Source organism: Suncus etruscus, chromosome 1, assembly GCF_024139225.1.
Source record: "Suncus etruscus isolate mSunEtr1 chromosome 1, mSunEtr1.pri.cur, whole genome shotgun sequence".
In the NCBI taxonomy this organism is placed as follows: domain Eukaryota; kingdom Metazoa; phylum Chordata; class Mammalia; order Eulipotyphla; family Soricidae; genus Suncus; species Suncus etruscus.
In genome coordinates this window covers 166307066-166329495 of record NC_064848.1, presented here as the reverse complement: position 1 = coordinate 166329495, position 22430 = coordinate 166307066, and the positions used below count along the sequence as shown (strand labels likewise).

Here is a 22430-nt window from a genome sequence, read left to right as displayed (position 1 = left end):
GTGGGCTTGGGAGACTATGGGATGCTGGGGATTGAACCAAAGTCTGCTGTGTGCAAGATGAGCACATCACACGTTGTACTAAGCTCCAACCCTCATAATATGACTTAATTGTAACTTGAAACCTAGTTGAGGGTAGAACTTAAATGTCATATAATCATGTAAAGTATTTCTCTTTTTGAACTTTGAGTTTCATGAGAAACTTAAATTCTAATCAAGGAAATGAAGTTGCTACTAAATAACAGGAAAGGGAATTGGAATTATTTATCAGCTCGGCACTTTATAATACCCTAGTTTCTTGGCTCGAAACTAGGGTAGCCCATGAGTAACATTGAGGTTTGGCTTTTAAAGTAGTTGGATTGCTATTGTGACTTGTCAGGAGGCTTCCAAGCATTGTTCAAGGGGCCTGGTGTCCAATGGTGCTTGTGCCTAGAAGTGCTATGGGCATGGTCTTCACATAGTGCTGGGGGTTGAACTCTACATTGCCTGTGTAAGACATTCACATCTTATCTACTGGATCTTCTCAGGGAACCATGTTTGGCTATTGGGCCATGCACAAGGCAAGTGCCCTCCCTACTTGTTGTTCTATGACTTCATCCCCTCTACTATGATTTTAAACTATACCCTATCTACCCCAGAAAAGTGGGCAGATTGAAGTTTGTAATAGGTAAATAATGCTAAATTGAGAAGTAAGTACTTTTTTTGGGGGGGGCACACAACTATAAAATGCAGGAATCTGTCAAGTGAGATTTCTTTGCCCTTTGGGAGTGATTTTGGAACCACATTTGGTGTTCAGAGCTTACTCCTGGTTCCGCCCTCTTGCCCTATCTGCAGTGTTACTGCTCTGGTCCTAAGATTTCTGTACTTTAGGGGCTGGAGAGAGCACAATAGTAGGGCGTTTGCCTTGCACGCAGCTGATCCAGGTTGGACAATGGTTTGAATCCCAGCATCCCATATGAAAAGATTTCTTTGCTTTTATTAAAACTTTCGTTTTTGTTTTGGGGGTGGTCGCACCTGGCAGCGCTCAGAGGTTACTCCTGGTTCTATGCTCAGAAATTGCTCCTGGCAAGCCTGGGGGACCATATGGGATGCCAGGATTCCAACCACCGTCCTTCTGCATGCAAGGCAAATGCCTTACCTCCATGCTCTGGCCCTGAACTTTTTTTTTAAATGTTGGTTCTGAGGTAGGAGAGGAGAGGTATAGTAGATGGTGCGGTGTTTGTCTTGCATGCAGTTGATCCTGGTTCAGTCTGCAGCAACATTACCATGTACTGCCCACAGATTTCCACTAGTAATGACCCCTGTATAAAGTAGGATGTGATACAAAATTATGTTGGATTTTTGTTTTTGTTTTTGGGTCACACCCAGCAGCGCTCAGGAGTTCCTCCTGGCTCAGTCCTGGCAGACTTGGGGGACCATACAGATGCCGGGATTCGGACCATCCTTCTGCATGCAAGGCAAATGCGCTACCTCCATGCAATCTCTCTGGCCCCGGAATTATTTATTTATTTGGTTATTTTTTTCGGGCCACACCTGTTTGATGCTCAGGGGTTATTCCTGGCTAAGTGCTCAGAAATTTCCCCTGGCTTGTGGGGGACCATATGGGATACCGGGGGAATCAAACCATGGTCGTTCCTTGGCTAGCACTTGCAAGGTAACCACCTTACCTCTAGTGCCACCTCGCTGGCCCCAGAATTATTTTTTTGTAGTCAAACAAAGGATGAATTTATCTTTGGACTTTAAAATTAAGCCAAAGTGTTCTATACAACAGGTAGAGCAATTGCCTTGTTCCTGTCCTACCCAGGTTCTATCCCTGGTATCCCATTGGTCCTCCAAGCATCACCAAGCGTAATCCATGAGAGCAGAGCCAGGAGTAAAACCTGAGCATTACTGAGTTTGGTTCAAAAAAAAATTATTTTTTTTTAAATTTTTTTTTTAATTTTTTATTTTTGGGCCACACCCAGCAGTGCTCAGGGATTACTCCTGGCTGTCTGCTCAGAAATAGCTCCTGGCAGGCACAGGGGACCATATGGGACACCGGGGTTCGAACCAACCACCTTAGGTCCTGGATTGGCTGCTTGCAAGGCAAACGCCGCTGTGCTATCTCTCCGGGCCCTTTTTTTTTTTAATTTTTAAAGTCATTTGAGCCAGAGCTATAGTATAGAACACTTAATTTGTACAGAACTGTCCAGGATCCTATATGGTTCTCCATATATCACGAGGAGTAATCCCTGAATGCTGCTGGGTGTGACCCAAAAACTGAAAAAAATAAGTCAAGCCATCCTGAGGTCTAGAAAATTATAAGATAATTCTAATGGTTGTTTTTTTTTTCTTTTAACTATTTTTGCCGGGAACTAATAGAATTACAAATTAGATTGGAGTGCTAGAATGTTGGAAATATACTTTAGTTGTAAACTTATAGCCTTGAAGGCCAGAGTAATAATACATATAGTTAGAAATTTGCCTTGAGGAGCCGGTGAGGTAGCGCTAGAGGTAAGGTGTCTGCCTTGCAAGCGCTAGCCAAGGAACGGATCGGACCACGGTTCGATCCCCCGGCGTCCCATATGGTCCCCCCAAGCCAGGGGCGATTTCTGAGCACATAGCCAGGAGTAACCCCTGAGCATCAAATGGGTGTGGCCAAAAAAAACCAAAAAAATAAAAAGAAAGAAATTTGCCTTCATTGGGCCCACCTAGGTTTAATTCCTAACACCTTACATTATGGTAGCCCAAGCCCTCCATAATGTACATCCTTGAGTACTGCTGTGTACGGCTCTTCTGCCTATACATAGAATAATTGGATGTTACAGAATCCGAATGAGCATTTTTCCCAGTGTCAAAACTTGATCAAATGACCACCAGTGTATCATCCTTGGGGGAAATTGCTTGAGTGGTGGGATGTTGTTTTTAATAATTAGCTTGTGCTTTGAATATCTAGTCCTCCGCCCCAGACTCTTGGGCTGAGTGTGCCTCTTAGCTCTGTATTTAAGAGTTGGTGGTGCTCAGGGTTCCAGGAATTGAACCAGACCAACCACTTGGAAGGCAAGTGCCCTCCCCACCATACAATCACTCTGGCCCACAAATATCTAGTCCTGATAATTGTTTGATACAGCAGTATTTTGTTTGGGGGCCACATCCAACACAAAACTTTCTCCTGGGGGCTGGAGCTGTGGCATGGGTGGTAGGGCGTCTACCTTGCACGCGCTAACCTAGGACGGACCGCAGTTCGATCCCCTGGTTCTCCCCCGGCATCCCAAGTGTTCCCCCAAGCCAGGAGTGATTTCTGAGGGCATGGCCAGGAGTGTAGCCCCTGAGTGTCACTTGGCGTGGCCCAAAAACAAAAAATAAAATAGAAATAGAAATAAAAACTTTCTCCTGGCTATGTATTTAGTCAGGAATTGCATATCACTCCTATTTGAATTTAGGGGACCTTACCCTGGACTAGTAATTTATGGGCAAGATTGGTCAGCTGAGCATAGAAGACAAGAAGGCATGAATTTGATCATCAGCACTTACAGGCACCAAGCCAAATGTCGTTTCCATGTACCACTGTGTCTCCAAATATTTGATCTCTCTTTCTCTCCTCCCTCCCTCCCCCTCTCTTTTTTTTTTTCCTTTGGTTTTTGGGTCACACCTGTTTGACGCTCAGGGGTTACTCCTGGCTATGCGCTCAGAAATTGCCCCTGGCTTGGGGGGACCATATGGGATGCTGGGGGATTGAACCAAGGTCCGTCCTAGGTTAGCCACATGCAAGGCAAGTGCCTTAATCCACTGTACTACCACTCCTGCCCAGTTTGTTTGGTTTTTTGGGGCCACACCTGGTGACACTCAGAGGTTACTCCTGGCTTTGTGCTCAGAAATTGCTCCTGGCATGGCCAGGAAGGTGGCGCTAGAGGTAAGGTGTCTGCCTTGCAAGCGCTACTGTAGGACGGACCGCGTTTCTATCCCCTGTCGTCCCATGTGGTCCCCCCAAGCCAGGGGCGATTTCTGAGTGCATAGCCAGGAGTAACCCCTGAGCATCAAATGGGTGTGGCCCAAAAACCAAAAAAAAAAAAAAAAAAGAAATTGCTCCTGGCTTGGAGGACCATATGGATGCCAGGGGATTGAACCTTGATCGTCCTAAATTAGCTGCATGCAAGGCAAATACCCTACGGCTTGTGCCACCGCTCCGACCCACTCCTGCCCTGTTTTTTTAATTTTGTTAAGCATCAGAGGTAGTAAACTCTGCATATTTTGAGGAATGATGTTGCCACAAATAGTGTGTAACAATGAACAGTTAAGAATCATTTTATGATAAATACTTCTGCTATGTTTGCTATTTGGGAAGGCAGAATTACCTTTTGACAGTTTTATTTTTAACAAATGTCTTTACAGTATATGTTTTCAGAATTAAGTGTAAATTAGAATGCGCTATTTTAGTACTTAATAATTCAAAACTTTTCTGTTCAAAATTTAGTGTATAGAATAATTCTTTCCCTTTTTTTCTTTGCAGAAATGGAATCTGTTTGGAATTTGCAGAAGCAAGGTAAGAAATGTCATGCTATATTAGTATTAATACATTTTGGGATGAAAATACCATGTTATAACCTGCAGATTAAATAAACTGTATTTTAAGTCATTTGTTAACTAATCAAAATACACTAGCATCCATACCAGGAATTCTAATGCTAGAGTAACACTAAGGGGAAAAAATATAATTTATTTTTGTTGTTGTTAACAATATGAATGAAACCAACCTTTAATTATTTATTTTTTGTTTGGGAGCCACACCCAACTGTATCCTGGCTCTGTACTCATGGCATTTAGTACTCCAGGGACCATATGTGATGCAAAAGATCAAACCAGAGTTGACTACATGAAACCAACTTTTGTCATTTTTTTGAGCCCCAGAAGTGCTCAGCTGTTATTCTTGGTTCTGCAGTCAGGAATCACTCCTGGTAGTCTTGAACCAAATGAGGTGTTGAGAGTTGAATCTGTGTATAAGGCAAACACCCTACCCGGTGTACTATGTCTCTGGCCCTGGAAATAAACTTGTAATCTATATTTGTGGCAAACATGCCTAAGAATTGAAATTCTTTTTTTTTTTTTTTGGTTTTTGGGTCATACCCGGCTGCGCTCAGGGGTTACTCCTGGCTGTCTGCTCAGAAATAGCTCCTGGCAGGCACGGGGGACCATATGGGACACCGGGATTTGAACCAACCACCTTTGGTCCTGGATCGGCTGCTTGCAAGGCAAACACCTCTGTGCTATCTCTCCGGGCCCAGAATTGAAATTCTTAGTTCATAAAATCAGTATTAAAGCTGTTTTGTAATTTACAAATAGAAACCTTAATTACAAAGTGTTGTAAGTGCCATCACAAGGTTACAATAGATGTGGAATACTTTATTTTTTAAGTTATGGTCTAGTCTATTGGCTGTTTTTTAGGGGAAAATTATTTCCATTTGTTTCTGGATAATGTAACTATTGTTAGGTTGTCATGTAAATATTATGTTTTTTGTTTTTGCCTTATTTTCAATACTTTGTAATCAGTATAAGTGAATTTTAGATGGGTGTTAGAAATTCTTGAGGCAGGGCGTTGGCGTTAGAGGTAAGGTGCCTGCCTTGCCTGCGCTAGCCTTGGACAGACCGCGGTTTGATCCCCCGGCGTCCCATATGGTCCCAGAAGCCAGGAGCGACTTCTGAGCGCAGCCAGGAGTAACCCCTGAGCCTCTCTGGGTGTGGCCCAAAAACCAACCAAAAAAAAAAAAAAAGAAAGAAATTCTTTTCTGACTTTAAATTATAGTCAGTACATTGAGGAGCTGGAACTTATAGTAACAGCAGGTAGGGTGTTTGTCTTGCATGTGACCAACCTAGATTTGATTTTGGTGCTCCATATGTTCCCCAACACTGTCAGAAGTGATCCCTGAACATAAAGCCCAGGAGTAAGTCTTGAGCTTACTAGATATAGCACCCCCCCCCCCAAAATAAACCACTGAGGTACAAAGATTAATAAGCTAGAAGGTACCAAGACTAGAATGTAATTTTCCTTGTCATTCCCAACATTGCTCCCACCTCTTTGGGAACTATATGCATTTTATCTAGCATAGTTGTCTAAAAATGAATTACCTTGTCAGCAATAAATTATTATTTAGGGACTGGAGCTGGAGTGATACTTAGTGGGTAGGCTGCTTGCCTTACAGATGGTTGACCGAGGCTCAATTCCCAACACTAAATAGTCCATCAAGCCACTCAGGAGTAAGCCCTGGGCATTGCCAGGTATAGTTCCCAAACGATAAAACTATCCCTTCAATTATATTTGAATTCTTACTGAGAAACAAACTGTAAAAGACCTACCTGTTTTATTACAAAATGACTAAAGAAAGAGCAGTATTTTCATTATGGTTTTTTTTTTTTTTTTTTTTTGGTTTTTGGGCCACACCCGGTGACGCTCAGGGGTTACTCCTGGCTATGCGCTCAGAAGTCGCTCCTGCTTGGGGGACCATATGGGACGCCGGGGGATCGAACCACGGTCCGTCCTAGGCTAGCGCAGGCAAGGCAGACACCTTACCTCCAGCGCCACCGCCCGGCCCCTCATTATGTTTTTTAGTGCATGATCTTTGGAGTCTTGGAAAGGGCATTAAATTATCTTTGGATCTAATTGGAGTAGTCTTAGGTTGAGGTGAGTTTTAATTCTTCATATTTTAGAACTTGATGTAACAGAAAAGTTTTTAGTTGAGGGCACAGCTGCAGGGTGATTGCTTTGCACGAGGCCAACCCAGGTCAGACCTTGGTTCAATTCCTGGCATTCTGTATGGTCTCCCTAGCCTACCAGGAGCGATTTCTTCTGGCCCGTTTTTAAGCAATTTTTACATTGTTGTTCAGAATTCTTTATAGGGCTAGTGAGTAGTGCATTTGCATGCAGCCAACAAGGATTGTTTGTTTGGTTTGGTTTTTTTTTTGGGGGGGGGGCTCCATACCTGTTTGCTCAGGGTTTACTCCTGGCTATGTGCTCAGAAATTACTCCTGGCTTGTGGGGGGACCATATGGGACTCCAGGGGATTGAGCCGCAGTCCATCCTAGGTTAGTATGTACAAGGCAAATGCCCTACCACTTGCGCCACCGCTCTGGCCCCAGCTAACAAGGTTTGATTCCTAGCACCCCATATATGGTCGACCAAGCCCCCACCAGGAGTAAGCCCAGGGCACTGCCAACTGTGGCCCAGAAGAAACAAACAACAAATTGTTGCTGTTGTTTATTTAGGGTCAAGGGATTGAATACATACGTAAAACAAGTACCTCACTTTTTTTTTTTTTTTTTTTTTTTTTTTTGGTTTTTGGGCCACACCCATTTGACGCTCAGGGGTTACTCCTGGCTATGTGCTTCAGAAGTCGCTCCTGGCTTGGGGGACCATATGGGACACCGGGGGATTGAACCGCGGTCCGTCCTAGGCTAGCGCTGGCAAGGCAGACACCTTACCTTTAGCGCCACCGCCCGGCCCCAAGTACCTCACTTTTTTTTTTTGTTTTTTTGTTTTTTTCTTTTTTTTTGTTTTTTTGTTTTTTGGGCCACACCCGGCAATGCTCAGGGGTTACTCCTGGCTGTCTGCTCAGAAATAGCTCCTGGCAGGCACGGGAGACCATATGGGACACCGGGATTCGAACCAACCACCTTTGGTCCTGAATCGGCTGCTTGCAAGGCAAACACCGCTGTGCTATCTCCCCGGGCCCAAGTACCTCACTTTTTACTTACTTAGTCCACTTACTCCACTCCACATCATATCCACTAACCAATAGATTTTTTTTCTTTCTTTTTCTTTTCTTTTTTTTTTTTTGGTTTTTTTTTGGGGGGGCACACCCATTTGACGCTCAGGGGTTACTCCTGGCTATGAGCTCAGAAATCGCCCCTGGCTTGGGGGGACCATATGGGACGCCGGGGGATCAAACCATGGTCCGTCCTACGCTAGCGCTTGCAAGGCAGACACCTTACCTCTAGCGCCACCTTCCCGGACCCTCTTTCTTTTTCTTTTTTTTTTTTTTTTTTTTGGTTTTTGGGCCACACCCTGTGACGCTCAGGGGTTACTCCTGGCTATGCGCTCAGAAGTTGCTCCTGGCTTCTTGGGGGGACCATATGGGACGCCGGGGGATCGAACCGCGGTCCGTCCTAGGCTAGCGCAGGCAAGGCAGGTACCTTACCTCCAGCGCCACCGCCCGGCCCCGTCTCTTTCTTTTTCTTAAATAATATGGAATGCTTCGAATTTGCATGTCATCCTTGCGCAGGGTCCATGATAATCTTCTCTGTATTGTTCCAATTTTAGTATATTTGCTGCTGAAGCGAACACACCAATGGATTTTTGATCCCTTAGTATGGATCAAGTGGTTTAGTGCTGAGGCTTGACTGGTGCAGCAAGGGTCAGCACCTAGTGCTATTGGGAGGAGAGACAGGCATATATTGTCTAATTTAGTCTTGCATGTACTCTTACAGTTGTAAGAAAAAACCATCGGTTTTTGGTTATAGTTTTTTGTTTGGGAACCATACCCTGCAGTGTAAGGGATTGAATTTGAGTCTCTTGAATGAAAAGTGTTTGTTTAGCCTCTGAACTCTGGCCCCAGTTGTTATTTTTTTTGTTTGTTTTTGTTTTTGTTTTTGGGCTTTTGGGCCACACCCAGTGGTGCTCAGGGGTTACTCCTGGCTGTCTGCTCAGAAATAGCTCCTGGCAGGCACAGGGGACCATATGGGACACTGGGATTCGAACCAACCACCATTGGTCCTGGATCGGCTGCTTGCAAGGCAAACGTCGCTGTGCTATCTCTCCTAGCCCCCAGTTGTTATTTTTTTTTTTTATAATTTAATCCACTCCTGGAATTTTTCAGGATTATCCCTGGCTTGGTAGTCAGGTGGTCATATGCAGTGCCAGGGAAAGAACAAATTAGCCACATGTATGACAAGTTCCTTAACTAATTTGCTGTATCCCTCCTGCCCTCCTATTTGCTATTTTATTTAACACATGTTTTAAAATACTTGTTTTGAGGCCACACCCGGTGATACATCTCAGTTATTGTTAACTTCTGCACTTGAGAATTACTACTTGGTGCTGCTCAGGAGACCATATGGGATGCCCCATATTAGCTGAGTGCAAAGCAAGCACCTGCCCACTATACTATCATGTGGCCCGTAAACATGTATACTTTTTTCTTTTTTTGGATTTTGAGTCATACCCAATGATTCAGGTTACTCCTGGCTCTGTGCTCAGAAATTGCTCCTGGTTTGGGAGACCGCCTGGGATGCCCATATAGATCGAACCCAGGTCCATCCTGGGTTAGCCGCATGCAAGGCAAATGCCCTGTTGCTGTGCTATTGCTTAGGCTCCCATATATTGTTTTTTTTTTGTTTTTTTGCTTTTGCTTTTTGGGGCCACACCTAGTGACGCTCAGGGGTTACTCCTGGCTATGCACTCAGAAATTGCTCCTGGCTTGGGGGGATCTTATGGGATGCCCGGGGATCGAACCACGGTCTGTCCTAGGTTAGCACATGCAAGGCAAATGGCCTAACTACTTGCGCCACCACTCCGGCTCCCCATGTATATATTTTTAAAAGTTCTTATGATGGATAGAAATAGTATGTAATAAGATCATCTAATCAGAGGCCGGAGCAGTGGCGCTAGTCTGCCTTGCAAGCGCTAGCCTAGGATGGACCGTGGTTCGATCCCCCGGCATCCCATATGGTTCCCCCAAGCCAGGAGCCATTTCTGAGAGCATAGCCATGAGTAACCCCTGAGCATCAACGGATGTGGCTCCAAATTAAAACAAAAGATCATCTAGGCAACTAATAGGAACTGAAGTTTCTTTGCCCGTTATGCTATAATTTTGAACTCAGTTAATTTATAGTTTATTGCTATTTCTGTGAATAATAGGAAGAATGAAGAAATAAGTCATGATTGGGATTAAACTAGTAGTTTAGTTAAACTAACTTTATCTTAAATTCTTGTCTAGATGCTATTTAATATATATATATATATATATATATATATATATATATATATATATATATATATATTTGGGGAGGTTGTTAATGTTTTAGTTTTGGTTTTTGGGTCACACCGACAGCGCTCAGGGGTTACTCCTGGCTCTAAGCTCAGAAGTCGCTCCTGGCAGCCTCAGGGGACCATATGGGATACCAGGATTCAAACCACTGTCCTTCTGCATGCAAGGCAAACACCCTACCTCCATGCTATCTCTCCAGCTCCTGTTGAATGTATATATATTTATTTATTTGGTTTTTGGGTCACACCCGGCAGCACTCAAGGGTTACTCTTGACTTTACACTCAGTAATTGCTCCTGGCAGGCTCTGGAGGGCCATATGGGGTGCTGGGATTTGAACCACCATCCTTCTGCTTGCAAGGCAAATGCCCTGCCTCCATGTTATCTTTCTGGCCCGTTGAATATATCTGTAAAGTCCAAACTGGCTTACAGGAAAAAAATACCTGCGACGGGAGCATTTTTGTGTGTGGGCCACACCATGCAGTCCTCAGGTCATCCTGGCAGTACTTGGGGCCCAGGAGCTATTTGATACCTGTGTTCTGTTCAATATTGGCCATATACAAAGCAAGGGCCTTAACCCCCCTCTCTGGCCCCCAGAGAGGGGGCACATCTTCCAGTGCTTTGAGGTGCTGATGAGTCTAGGACCTGATTTCCTGAGATAACTACGCCAGCCGCCAGTCACCTTGATGATACTTGGGGACATGTAGTACTAAGGATCAGACATTGTGCACAATAGTCATATACTCTATATAATTATTTGAAGTATCTCCTGGTCCAGGAAATGACTATGGTTCATTTTTTTAGCCATATCTGGTAGTGTCCAGAGTATTCCTTGGGGCTGGAGACATAGCATGGAGGTAGGGTATTTGCCTTGCATGCAGAAGGATGGTGGTTCAAATCCTGGCATCCCATATGGTCCCCCAGCCTGCGAAGAGCAATTTCTGAGCATAGAGCCAGGAGGAACCTCTGAGCGATGCTGGGTGTGACCCCAAAACAAAAACAGTCTATTCCTAACTCTCTCTGCCCAGATTGACCTTGGGTGGTACTTAGAAACACCTAAGCATGTGATTCTGGAGCTTTAACCAGGATTTGTATGCAAGGCAAATACTATTCTTTCCTCATATGCACACTATAGCACCCAACACCAAAATAAATCCAATTGTTGAGCCTAAGCAATAATAATGAGTAGAATATTTGTTTGCTTTGCTTGTAACTAACCTGAGTTTGATCCCTGTCACCCCAAATGGACCCTGTATCTAGCCGGCAATGAACCCTGAAGGCAGAGCTGAGCACCACTAGATGTGGCCCAAAATAACAACAAATCTAGTTGTTTTTTTAATATGAAAATCTTAACTGGGAGGGGCCAGAGCGGTGGCACAGCGGTAGAGTGTTTGCCTTACACGTACAGACCTAGGACGGACCGAAGTTCGATCCCGGCATCCCATATGGTCCCCCAAGCCAGGAGCAATTTCTGAGCGCATAGCCAGGAGTTAACCAACAAGAGTCACCGGGTGTGGCTAAAAACCAAAAAAAAAAAAAGAAAAAGAAAATCTTGACTGTGGTCCTGAGCAATAGTATAACATGTGGGGTCCTTGCCTTGCATACAACCTACTCTGGTTACATTCCCAGCACCCCACATAAGCCCCTGAGAGCAGAGCCAATATGGCTCAAAAACTTAAATAAAGTTTTAACAATTGAGACCTTTTTTCTCTTTTCTGGCTTTCTTTTGGTTTAAGGCCTGGTCTGACAATATTCACAGATCATTCCTGACTCTGCACTCAAGAATCATTTATAGTGGTGCTTGGAGTGTACCATATGGATTGTTGGGGATTATATTCCTGGTCAACCACATGCAAAGTCAAATGCAAACTCTCTCCAGCTCCTCTTTGCTAATTTTCAAATGTAATTCACATGAAAAAAAATCTTTTACCTGGACTCAACCCTCAAGTCTGTAGTTGAAACAGTCACTAGAGAACTATTTTGCTTGGAATTCTTTTAGAATGTTGATTGAGTTGAGAAAGTGGAGAAGCCACATATGCTAATATAAAAAAAGGAAATTGCCTTCAAACTTTTTCCATTTAAAAAAAAAGAGACTGTTCAGTGATTGTTTGAGATTTGGTTGGGTATTTTGAGATTGTAAATTTTATATATTCGTGTGTGTCTTTTTTTTTTACCTTCCCTGCAGATCCCGAAAGGATAATCACATACAATGAAGCCATGGATAGTCCAGATCAATGAAGGACCAGATTGCCTATTTGTAACCTTTCTGCAGCATTAGAGCCACCACCGTTCATGGGGGACACAAGGCTTTTATGCTCCTAGATCTTCAACGCAGCAGAGGAACCATAAGTAGAATCACAGGATAATATATACAAATATATATATATACATATACATATATATATATATAGTTATTTAAAAAAAAGGCAACTGAAAGTAATTAGACTTCTTAAGGAATCAAATTTATTTCAAGAGACTACACAAGGTTATTTAATCTCCGGTACTGAATAGTTTTTTTTTTCCTTTTTTTTTTTTTTTTTTTTTTTTTTTGTTAGTTTTATTTTTAAGTGTGAATGCAAGTGATTAATGAATACAGACTTAAGCGTGGTTCTAAAGTTCCTGCTGTCATCAACTTGGGCAACAATGACCCACTGGAAAGGCAAATCCACTTAAAAGATCTCTGAATCTTGTCTGTGACTAAAGTGATACACTAATCACTGAGAACCCAAAACGATTCAACATTTCCCCTCTCCCCCATTCTTCCTTTGATCTTCTGGTTTTACTTTGAACCTTGCAAGAATGCTGGATAAATGCCTTGAAGTTTGCAGGGTTTTCTTTTTCTATTTTTTAAGCGGATATGATTTGCATGTCTTGCCAGAAGCAGCCTCTGTGGGGTATTGGGGGAATTTTTTTTTCTATTTCTTTTCCTTCATTTCTTTCTTTTTCTTTCTGTTGCTGCTGTTGGGATTTTTGTTTAGTTATATTTTTTGGTTTTGGTGGGGTGGAGATAGGGAAGGGAATTGAAGTTCTACAGTTCTGGGATAATTGGTGGTACAGTATTTGGCTTCGGTTGCGTATTGGATGTAGAACAAGCGAAGAATCCATGGTTATTTAAAGAAAAGTTACAGAACAAGCAATTGACTCTAGGCATTCAATATGGAAAAATAATTGCGCCCATATTTTAATGTAATTGTGTAAGTGGGAGCAAAAACATTCATCTTTTCAATTGTAGGTGCTCCAGAGTTGCTCTGTCACTAACACTAAATGTGCTGTTTTCCTTGTTTTTCATCAAAAATTGAAAGAGAAGCATATACCTTTCTGTAGATTCTTTAATTTTTCAGAAATATGAAGAAGTTCATGAAAAATATAAAGCTTTTATGTTTTTAGCCAGTGAGATCATAAACCCTGCCTGTAGAAGGTGTTTTCATGCAAGCTATACTTCTGAGCTTAATTAGCTTCTAATTATATCTTAATAAATATATTTTATTACTAGAGCAAAATGGGGTTTTAAAGGAAAATAATGTGAAATTCTGGAAATTTTCTTTTGGGCAAAGAAGAGCATTATTAGCCCTGTCTTATCATCACATTGCCATCCTGTTGCACTGCAGCTTGTATATAGCATGCTAAAATTTTTTTTGTGTGTGCAGAACTAAGGGTCCAATATAAGATTAGGTGATGTTAGTGGCATAAAAACAAGTTCTCTGGCCTGACATAGCATCACATCACACACAGAAATTAGTATATCCATGTATGTCAAATACAGGTTAAAATAGCAGGGCATTTATGTAGAGAGGTGTAGACTTCTAATAAAAGTAGGCTTGCTCCCCTAGGTATTTGGGGAGAAAGTAACTATTTTTGCTCTACTCCTTTGCTTAAGAAATGTCCAGTTTTGAGTGACTGTAGTATGGATGAGTTTTCTTGTTTTGTTATTTGAGGCTTTTAACAAGTGGTTTGTGAAAGGAAGCTATTGGATTCAATTTAGAATAGAGAAAATATCTTTATAGTTTGGATTTCTGCCCTGCTTAGATTTTAAAAGTATAAGCATGGATTGCCAATTCCACTTGATGTAAACAAAACTTTTTTTATACATAATATATATATAAAATAACTTATTGTATCAGTCCAGGTTCAGAAACTTGTGGTAGGCCAGTTCCAGATAGTTTTATTTCACCTGTAAACTGTATCACTTTTACTGATATTGTAATTTTCAAATGTATAATATGTTTACAGATGTGCCCTGCATTTAGTCTGCCTTGTTCCTATTTTGATTTTTGTTGAGTCTCCCTCCTGCCTGCTTGCCAAAAGCTAGGATGCTTCAGGCCCATGTACAATTGAAAGCAGAGGCATCCTTGAGCTTTAAAGCATTGAACAAACTGGAAAATGCAGCATACCACATACTGAAGTGAAAAAAGTCTGTGTTTTGTGTTTTTTTTTTTTAATAAAAATTTTCAAAAAGTTTTAAAAAAAGATATAAGGTTGATTAAAGGGAAAAAAAGGCTCCAGTTTGTTTTATAGGTTTTAAAGTTCTGCTTGTGTGTTCGATTGCCTTGTGTAACCACTTGTCGCCTTAGGGCCAGATTTTACCCCCACCCCACCCCCATTCTGACCCCTCCTTTTTAAAAATGTTCATTTTGCTTGCCTGGAATTTTAAAGCTCTTCTGTCTCACAACTCACAAGAAACTTTCTGGGTTTGTGATATACAGAGGTTGAACAAATAATTGAAGAGGAAAGAAAGTTAGACCACTACCACACCACCACTATCATTGGGCTTTTTATTTTAAAAAATATATATCTTTAGAAAGCTACCATTGCTTTCTTACTTCTCTCCATATTCCTCAGGCCTCCATGTTTAGAGAAGCCAAAAAGAGAATGTATTTCTTCTCTGTTTGTCCAAAGGTTTTTGAGAGTCACTTCTAAGAAATGAAACAATGCAACATTTCACTTTGATTTCTCCACTGAAATTTTCTTAATTTGGTAACATAGAGGTATGTTATAATTAGGAATGTCTCTTAACCTTCTGGAGCCCCATCATATTAACGGTCAGTATTTTTTGGGCATTGGGTTATTGGACTTAATTGCCTACATACAAGCAGGACTTTGGGAAAAGTCTCCTTTGTGCTGTTTGGTTACACTTAATTCTCTACTTGTTGAAATCTTTCTCCTTAGGTCCTCACACAATTCCTTACAGAGCACTTATTAAAAACGAATCTTAAGAGTTGATCTGTTTTCTGATTATTTTGTGTAAGCTTCTAAACATACTTCAGCTGTGATTAATTTAGCACATTTAAATAACAATGTGTTTGGTATAAAGAATTTTTCTTCAGCTCAGAGTATTAGTACTGTAGCATAAACCAAATACAGTCTAGAGGGTATTTTTAACATCCCTCCATTGTAAAGACTGAAAAGGTGTGTCCGTGTGTATTTGTTGAGTGCTTATGTGTGTGTGAGGGGAAGAGGGAAATATTACAAATTAGTAAATGAACGTGTGTAAGACATTAGTATTCAGAGAGTGAACTTAATTTATTTTGTGCCATTTGTTTTCATTACACAGAATAAAGTCAGGTGGTTTAATCCTTAAAATGGTAGTATTTGAAAAATGGCACTAAGAATAAAATTATGACCTATTTTTTTAATACCTATGAAGATACTAATTATGGGTGAAGCTTTTTTCTTTTTGAAATCTGTCTTGATTGTAGGTTTCTGTATCACATGCCACTTGTAGATGTCTTGAATAATTCTCTTTCCCCACAAAAGACAGGGTGTATTTATCTTTCTCTTAATTCAGCTCCCACTTTGCTGAACTGAAATTAAGTGCATAACCTTTCCTGATGACCTTATGTAAAAAAAAAACTCAAAGTGTTTTTACAGCATCTGTAGTAGTCCTTCCTCTACTTTTTAGGAGAGAAGAGAACAACTAGGAATTTGTTGCTATCCAGTTTTTTCTTGAATTAAATGGCTGGAGAAGTTCTCTCCCATTTTAGAAATTGCTGTTCTTAGTATTTCTATGCTTATCACACAAAATCAGTACTTTATTATTAAGAAAAAAAAGTGCTGTATTTATTACATAACATTCTAGGGGAAATACAACAGACCTTAATAGAAAACATGTCTTTTCACCAAAACATTAATAGTAACTGTTAGCTTAACAACCACCTAAGCAATTTAGGCTTTTTGCTAAACAGAAGCATCTAACGGTTTGTTTTGCTATAAATTTACAAACATGAAAAATTCATTTAGTGTGAAATCATATGTCATATACCAAAAGACTAGGTAGGAAAAGATGGGACTTAACTTTCACAAAATAATGAGTCATTCTTTCAAGGCTTTTCAGGAAAATGGATTAGAAGCCCAATTTTTAAGGATTATGAGAATAAATGCCTTGTCATCGAGAAATACAGCTCTCTCACCAGTGCTAACTGCAGAACACTATAGTATGACATGTTTTGTGTAGTGTGGGTTTTTTGTTTGTTTGTTTGTTTGTTTATGATCAGGTATGTTACTGTGCCAGTTAAGATTCAGACAGGGCTGTGTCTTCAGTCTTAGTCTTACCCATGACTTAGATTTTTTTAAAAGGGAGGGACAGAACAACTAGTAATATAGCTGTTCTAAGTTTGCAGGGACATGAGTTTTTATTAGTTTTTTTTTTTTAACTAAACAGTATCGAGATTTTTATGGAAGAATATCTTAAAATGTTTCTTTTTGAATATGTCTATTCAAATGCGGGAGAATCGGACCACCCTGAGTTGGTTTAGAGAATGATGCATCAGAGGCAATGCTTTACTGAGTTTAAAATTTCATGCTCATTGTCTTGCCACTTATAAGAGATCTTATGGCTTCATCTGCATAATAAAAACCCATTGGAGTACAAAGGAAATGTATTGCTTTTGCATTATTGGAAGTGTCACTCAGCATTTATTGGGCTAAAAAACTATCCTCACAGTTGATGGCGTTTATAAATCAGACTTGTCCATAATTTATGTCCAGCATTCTAAAGCCATTTTATAGTATTGCAGTATCCCTTTTCTACAGCCTTCTTAAAATAAGCGTTTTTCCAATTCATTTTTACATTGTGTACTTGAGTTTTACCCAGTAGAACACTGAACCAACTTGAGGTAAATTAGATAGTTTTCCAGACTTTCCCTCAGGTGCTAAATAGAGGCTTTGAAGATGGATACTGCTTTAATGATGTCTGCTTAATTCTTATATTTTTTTGCTAGATGTAAAGATTTGGTGTTAACAAAAATGGTTTTAATATGTAAATATGAATGAATGCCTTTAGTTTGCCCCTCTGTATCGTCTATTTCATAAATCCTCAACAGAAGAGGATGTTTTCATGATCTTGAATTTATTTCATTTGCTTATTGCATTTCTAAATGAAAATACAAAACTTGCTGTTGGATTAATCCTGCTGCTGCTATAAGAAACTGAAAAGTCAAGAATGTGATGCACTTTTACATTACTATATACCATGCGTTTATAGGTTGCTTTATTTTTTTCCTGTAGCACAGCCACTAACAAAGGAGAATGAACTTTAAAATTCTCTTTGGGATCAAACGAGTACAATAAACTACTTATTGGCCTACAAAGGACAATAATCTTGGAAAATAAAATTTTTGTTAATATCACACTTTTTGGCCTTAAAATGTCTTCTACTACTGAAAATCTTTTGAGTCTATTTTGTTTCTACTATTTCCTCTGCTTTTAAAAAGAGGAATTTGGAAGAGCTGCTTAAAAGTAGTACCATTGATGACTGATGATCTTTTTAAAAAGCAGTTGTCAACTATGGAAGCTGGGGGCTTAGTTTTGTTTGTATTCAAGGAAAAATAATGCTGCCCTAAGCCAATAAAATTAAGTTTAGGCAAACCAACCCTTGACTATTATGCTTCTCTAGTATATTCTAACAAAGATTAAAAAAAAATAGTAGGAACATAGTGGAAATACTACTTGATGAGGAAGAAGTTATTTCTCAAGCACATATCCAAACTTGAAGGAAATTGAACATAAAATATGGGGGAAAACAAAATGGGGTGAAGGAATATGAGAAAGATGTGGTCCAAAGCTATCTGGTTATTTTTTGATGTTGCCAATATTGCAAAGCCAAATTTTGATTTGCTTATCTAAATATTGGCCAGAGATCTATTTTTATATCAATGTGCCTTGCATGTATATTAAAATTTTTTGGAAAGGCCATGTAGTAATGCCTGAGAGTTGATGGTTCTTACCACCTCACTAATTTTTATGCAGTATAAATGCTCATTCTATCACCAACTGGTGCTCTCTGTTACAGATCTTGTCACAAACTGGAACTATTTTATAAACTGGGGAAGTGATTTATTTTTGGGGTGTTTCCTTTTTTCTTAGTCTGTTAGTGGCTGTTCTGTAGTGGGAAGTAGTAAAAGGATTCTTCATTCCTTTCCCTCCTTCAGCCCCCATCTTCAAGTAATGTGATTAACACCATTCTTTATGTGCTTTGAAAAGTTTCAGCTTACTGTTTTTAGTGTTATTTTTTAAGTGTTATAAAAAGCATTGTTTGCAAAAATCTAGGGAGGTAACAGTCTAATTTGGAATGAATTCTGTGAGCTAAGATCCAAGTTATTGGCTCCTTCCAACTTAATTTTTTTTCCATTGTTAAAGCACCTTGCTCCGGAAATTTTGAATATTTATGTCTGCAACAATTGTCTCAAAATGGACTGTGCAATTTTTGTCATTAAAAAAAAAATCTGAACTCTCCCTAATGTGACTTGTTAGTTTCTCTTTTTTCTATCAGTGTAAATGTGAAAAACTTTGCTTACATTACATTTAGCGTTTTGCACACTCAATTTTTGTCATAACTTCAAGAAAAGGTTAGCTCTAAGTAGGTGAATAAAGCTATGCACATTTTCTGAAAGTTTTGTGTCATTACCAAGTGACCTATTTATTTACTATCTTTAGAAACAAGTGTTGGGGCTAGCTTACCAGTGGAACTAGAAGAGAGGAAAATTGGCATCAGAACTAAAACCGTTTAGATGAGCTGTTCTATTAAAGGGCTTTTATTTGTCTTAAACTTGGTTTAAGGGTAGATAGGGCAATTTATGTGGCATAAGTTTGGTTAATTGGATTAATGAATGTCTATATTAGAATATTCCTTTGTATAAAGATCAAAGCATGGGTATTAAAGATAATTACCTTTTGGGTGGCGCAGCCAGCAGTGCTCAATCCAAATAGATGCCTGGGAATCAAACCCAGGTCAACCACGTACAGTCAAAAAGAGTTTCCAGCCCGCTATGCTATCACTACAGCCCCAACTTCCATCCTTTTCGGTGACCCAGCCAGGTTAAACAAGTTTGTAGAAATCAAGCAGGTTTGGCTACATTGCAGCATTCTAATTACATTAAAATAGCATTTTTTGTATGTATGCTTAAAAGATTGTATTCAATGTATTGGCCACATTTTGTCAAATCATCTTTTAAAGATTGTAATCTCTTCTGAATCTTTGTAGAAGAGGCTAATGAGCTTAAGTAGAATTCTAAGGATACTTTCCCTTTGCCTAAATCTTTTTTTTTTTTTTTTTTTTTTTTTTTTTTTTTTTTTTTTTTTTTGTGGTTTTTGGGTCACACCTGGCAGTGCTCAGGGGTTATTCCTGACTCCAGGCTCAGAAATTGCTCCTGGCAGGCACAGGGGACCATATGGGACGCCGGGATTCGAACCGATGACCTCCTGCATGAAAGGCAAATGCCTTACCTCCATGCTATCTTTCCGGCCCCTGCCTAAATCTTTTTTATAGCCTTGCCTGTTGTATGCAAGGAAATTCTGTCATTAAGTTCGCTCTTGATATGTTGACTTTTAAAATGCAGCAAAAGCCGTATCACTGGAAGTGACAGTAAAAAAAAAATCAGATCTAATAGTATATACTGAAATTGGCCCATACTACCATGGCCTTAAATGGCATAAGTGCGGGGTGGGGGCTGCATCTTAGATCATTCTTGTTACCCTTCGAGTTTAGTTGAGAAGTAATGTCTGTATAGATACATTGGCTTTTAGGAATTCTAATCTAGGGCAGATTTGTGGACTGTAGTTATATTGGAGAATGATTTACATTTATCTCTTCCAGTTGAAAAATTTTTCAGTATTTTGCCCAGTTGGAAACAGGCCTTTTCTAGATCTAAAAATGGTGGCTAGAATCGATCCTTTGGTTAAATGTTTAGATTTTTCCATAGCTGTTTTTAATGTCATAGATTCTGAGGAAGTGTCAGTTGCTTGTTATTTCTTTATTGAAAAATTCATGTTAAGTGTTTTTAAAATATCGATTATAAATATCTCATCAAAATCAGATTTATTTTACAAGGAAAAAAATCCCGGGAAATTTGTAGGTGAAATTAAGAGACAATAAGTGTACAATGTTGAATAAAAAATAAAAGTTTGAAGTGTTTGTTTTGTGTGTTTCAATTTAAAATTATTGAAAAGTTGGGGACCGAAGTGGTGGCACAAGCTGTAAGGTGTCTGCCTTGCCCGCGCTAGCCTAGGTCGGACCACAGTTCTATCCCCCTGACTTCCCATTTGGCCCCCCAAGCTAGGAGCGATTTCTGAGGGCATAGTCAGGAATAACATCACTGGGTGTGGCCCAAAAAAAAATAAAATTATTGAAAAGTTGTTGCCGGAGCAATAGTACAGCAGGTAAGGCATTTGTTGACCCAGGTTTGATCACTGGCTTCCATATGACCCTCAGGTGAGTAACATCTTAGTGCAGCTGGTGGTGGCCCAAAACAAAAACTATTGAGAAATTAAAAATTGTTGAGTACTGGGTGGATTGTTAAATATTCTTAAATATTGTTAAAAGAATATGTATTATGGGATATACCCAGCAAGACCCTAGGACTTATGATTTTGTATTAAGGGGTCACTCATCATCTTGGGACCATATGGGGTTCTGGGGAACAAACCCAGGTTGACTGCTAAGCAAGTATCCTACCCATTACTAGCTCTTCAGCCCCCTTCCACCCCCCCCCTTTTTTTTTTCTGTTTCTTGGCCACACCCTGTAGCACTTAGGGATTACTCCTGGCTCTTCTCTCAGAAATAGTCCTGGCAGGCTCAGTGGACCATATGGGATGCTGAGAATCGAACCCACGTCGGCTATGTACAAGGGAAATACCCTACTGCTGTGCTCCAGCCCTGATTGGTCACACCTTACTATGGTTTGATCACTTGGCTTTTTTTTTTTTTTTTTTTTTTAGCATCATCAGTTGTGATCCCTGAGTGTAGAACCAAGAGGAATCACGGAGCATCACTTGGTGTGGAAGAAAAGGGCCAAAAAGGGTGCAAGCGGTATGGGCGTTTGCCTTGCACACACTAACCTAGGATGGACCATGGTCCAATCTCCCAGCGTCCCATATAGACCCCCAAGCCAGGAGCATTTTCTGAGTGCATGACCCCTGAACGTCACTGGTGTAGCCCCAAAAAATAGTGAGAAAGGAGTGATGAAGGAAGGAAGGAGAGAGCAGGGATGGAGGAAGAGTAAGAAGGTAGAAAGCAGGGGTGGCGAACAAGTTCGACACAAAATTTAAACTGAGAGTCAGCCACACCACCAGTGACCTGCCAAAACAAACACAAAAGCATCTAATTTTAACATATAATATATGAAACATTGTATTGCATTTTGAGTGAGGGTTAAAAATCCTGCAGTGATGGTGAGGATGTGCTGTGTCCTCCACACTAAGAACTAACGGCAAGGTGTGACCCAACGTGTGACACACACACACCACTCACTGGCCTGTGCAGTTGTTTCCGAGGGATGCGAGACGGGAGGACACAGCCTGGGGGCGGGATGTACACACACACACACAACCACTCACTGCCTGTGCAGTTGTTTCCGAGGGATGCGAGACAGGAGGACACAGCCTGGGGGGGGATGTGCCCGGAGATCTCTTCATCAGAGGTCCCTCCTCAGAAGCAGCAGAACAAATCCAAACTTGGCAAAGAGCCACAGTATACAAAAATAATGAAGAGGCAAAAAAAAATTAAACTAAGCAACTAAAATGAGCCAAGATGATGTATTTTTTTCATAACAAAGTATGCTACTGCATATTTGAGACACTAGCATTGGCGTATCATGAAGTGAGAAAATAGATGCTGATGTTAATATTATTAGGATAGAGAAAAAAGTATGGTAAAGGGATTTCCAAGGACAGTATTTTCTGTCTACTATATATAAACCAAAACACTTGGGTTATATGCTTTAATTTTCTTTGAGATGGGAAATAATGTTTTCTGACTAGTATGTTATAAGGGCATTAAAAGAAATTCAGGGTTTTGTTAATACAATCTTTAGAAATCAGCCTATGGTATTCTAGAAAGCATCATAGTTAATTCAGTCTACATTTTTTCTTTATTAGCATTATATGTTTTCAGCTCAAAATGAGGATTTCTTGGAACAATCCATCCA

At 40.2% G+C, this 22430-nt stretch overlaps 1 protein-coding gene and 1 pseudogene across 1 annotated transcript in view; one reads left to right on the top strand and one right to left on the bottom strand.

Moving 5' to 3' along the window:
- The window catches only part of NUFIP2 (nuclear FMR1 interacting protein 2), a 33054-nt gene extending 17825 nt beyond the window's left edge, over nt 1–15229 (top strand). The window contains exons 3-4 of the mRNA XM_049771552.1: nt 4487–4519; nt 12197–15229. Coding sequence (XP_049627509.1) covers nt 4487–4519; nt 12197–12249 — 86 coding nt within the window. The 3' untranslated portion in view covers nt 12250–15229. The remainder of the gene's footprint in view (nt 1–4486; nt 4520–12196) is intronic.
- LOC126027741 (uncharacterized) lies at nt 8207–8307 on the bottom strand (annotated as a pseudogene).
- Nucleotides 15230–22430: the final 7201 nt, after the last annotated feature.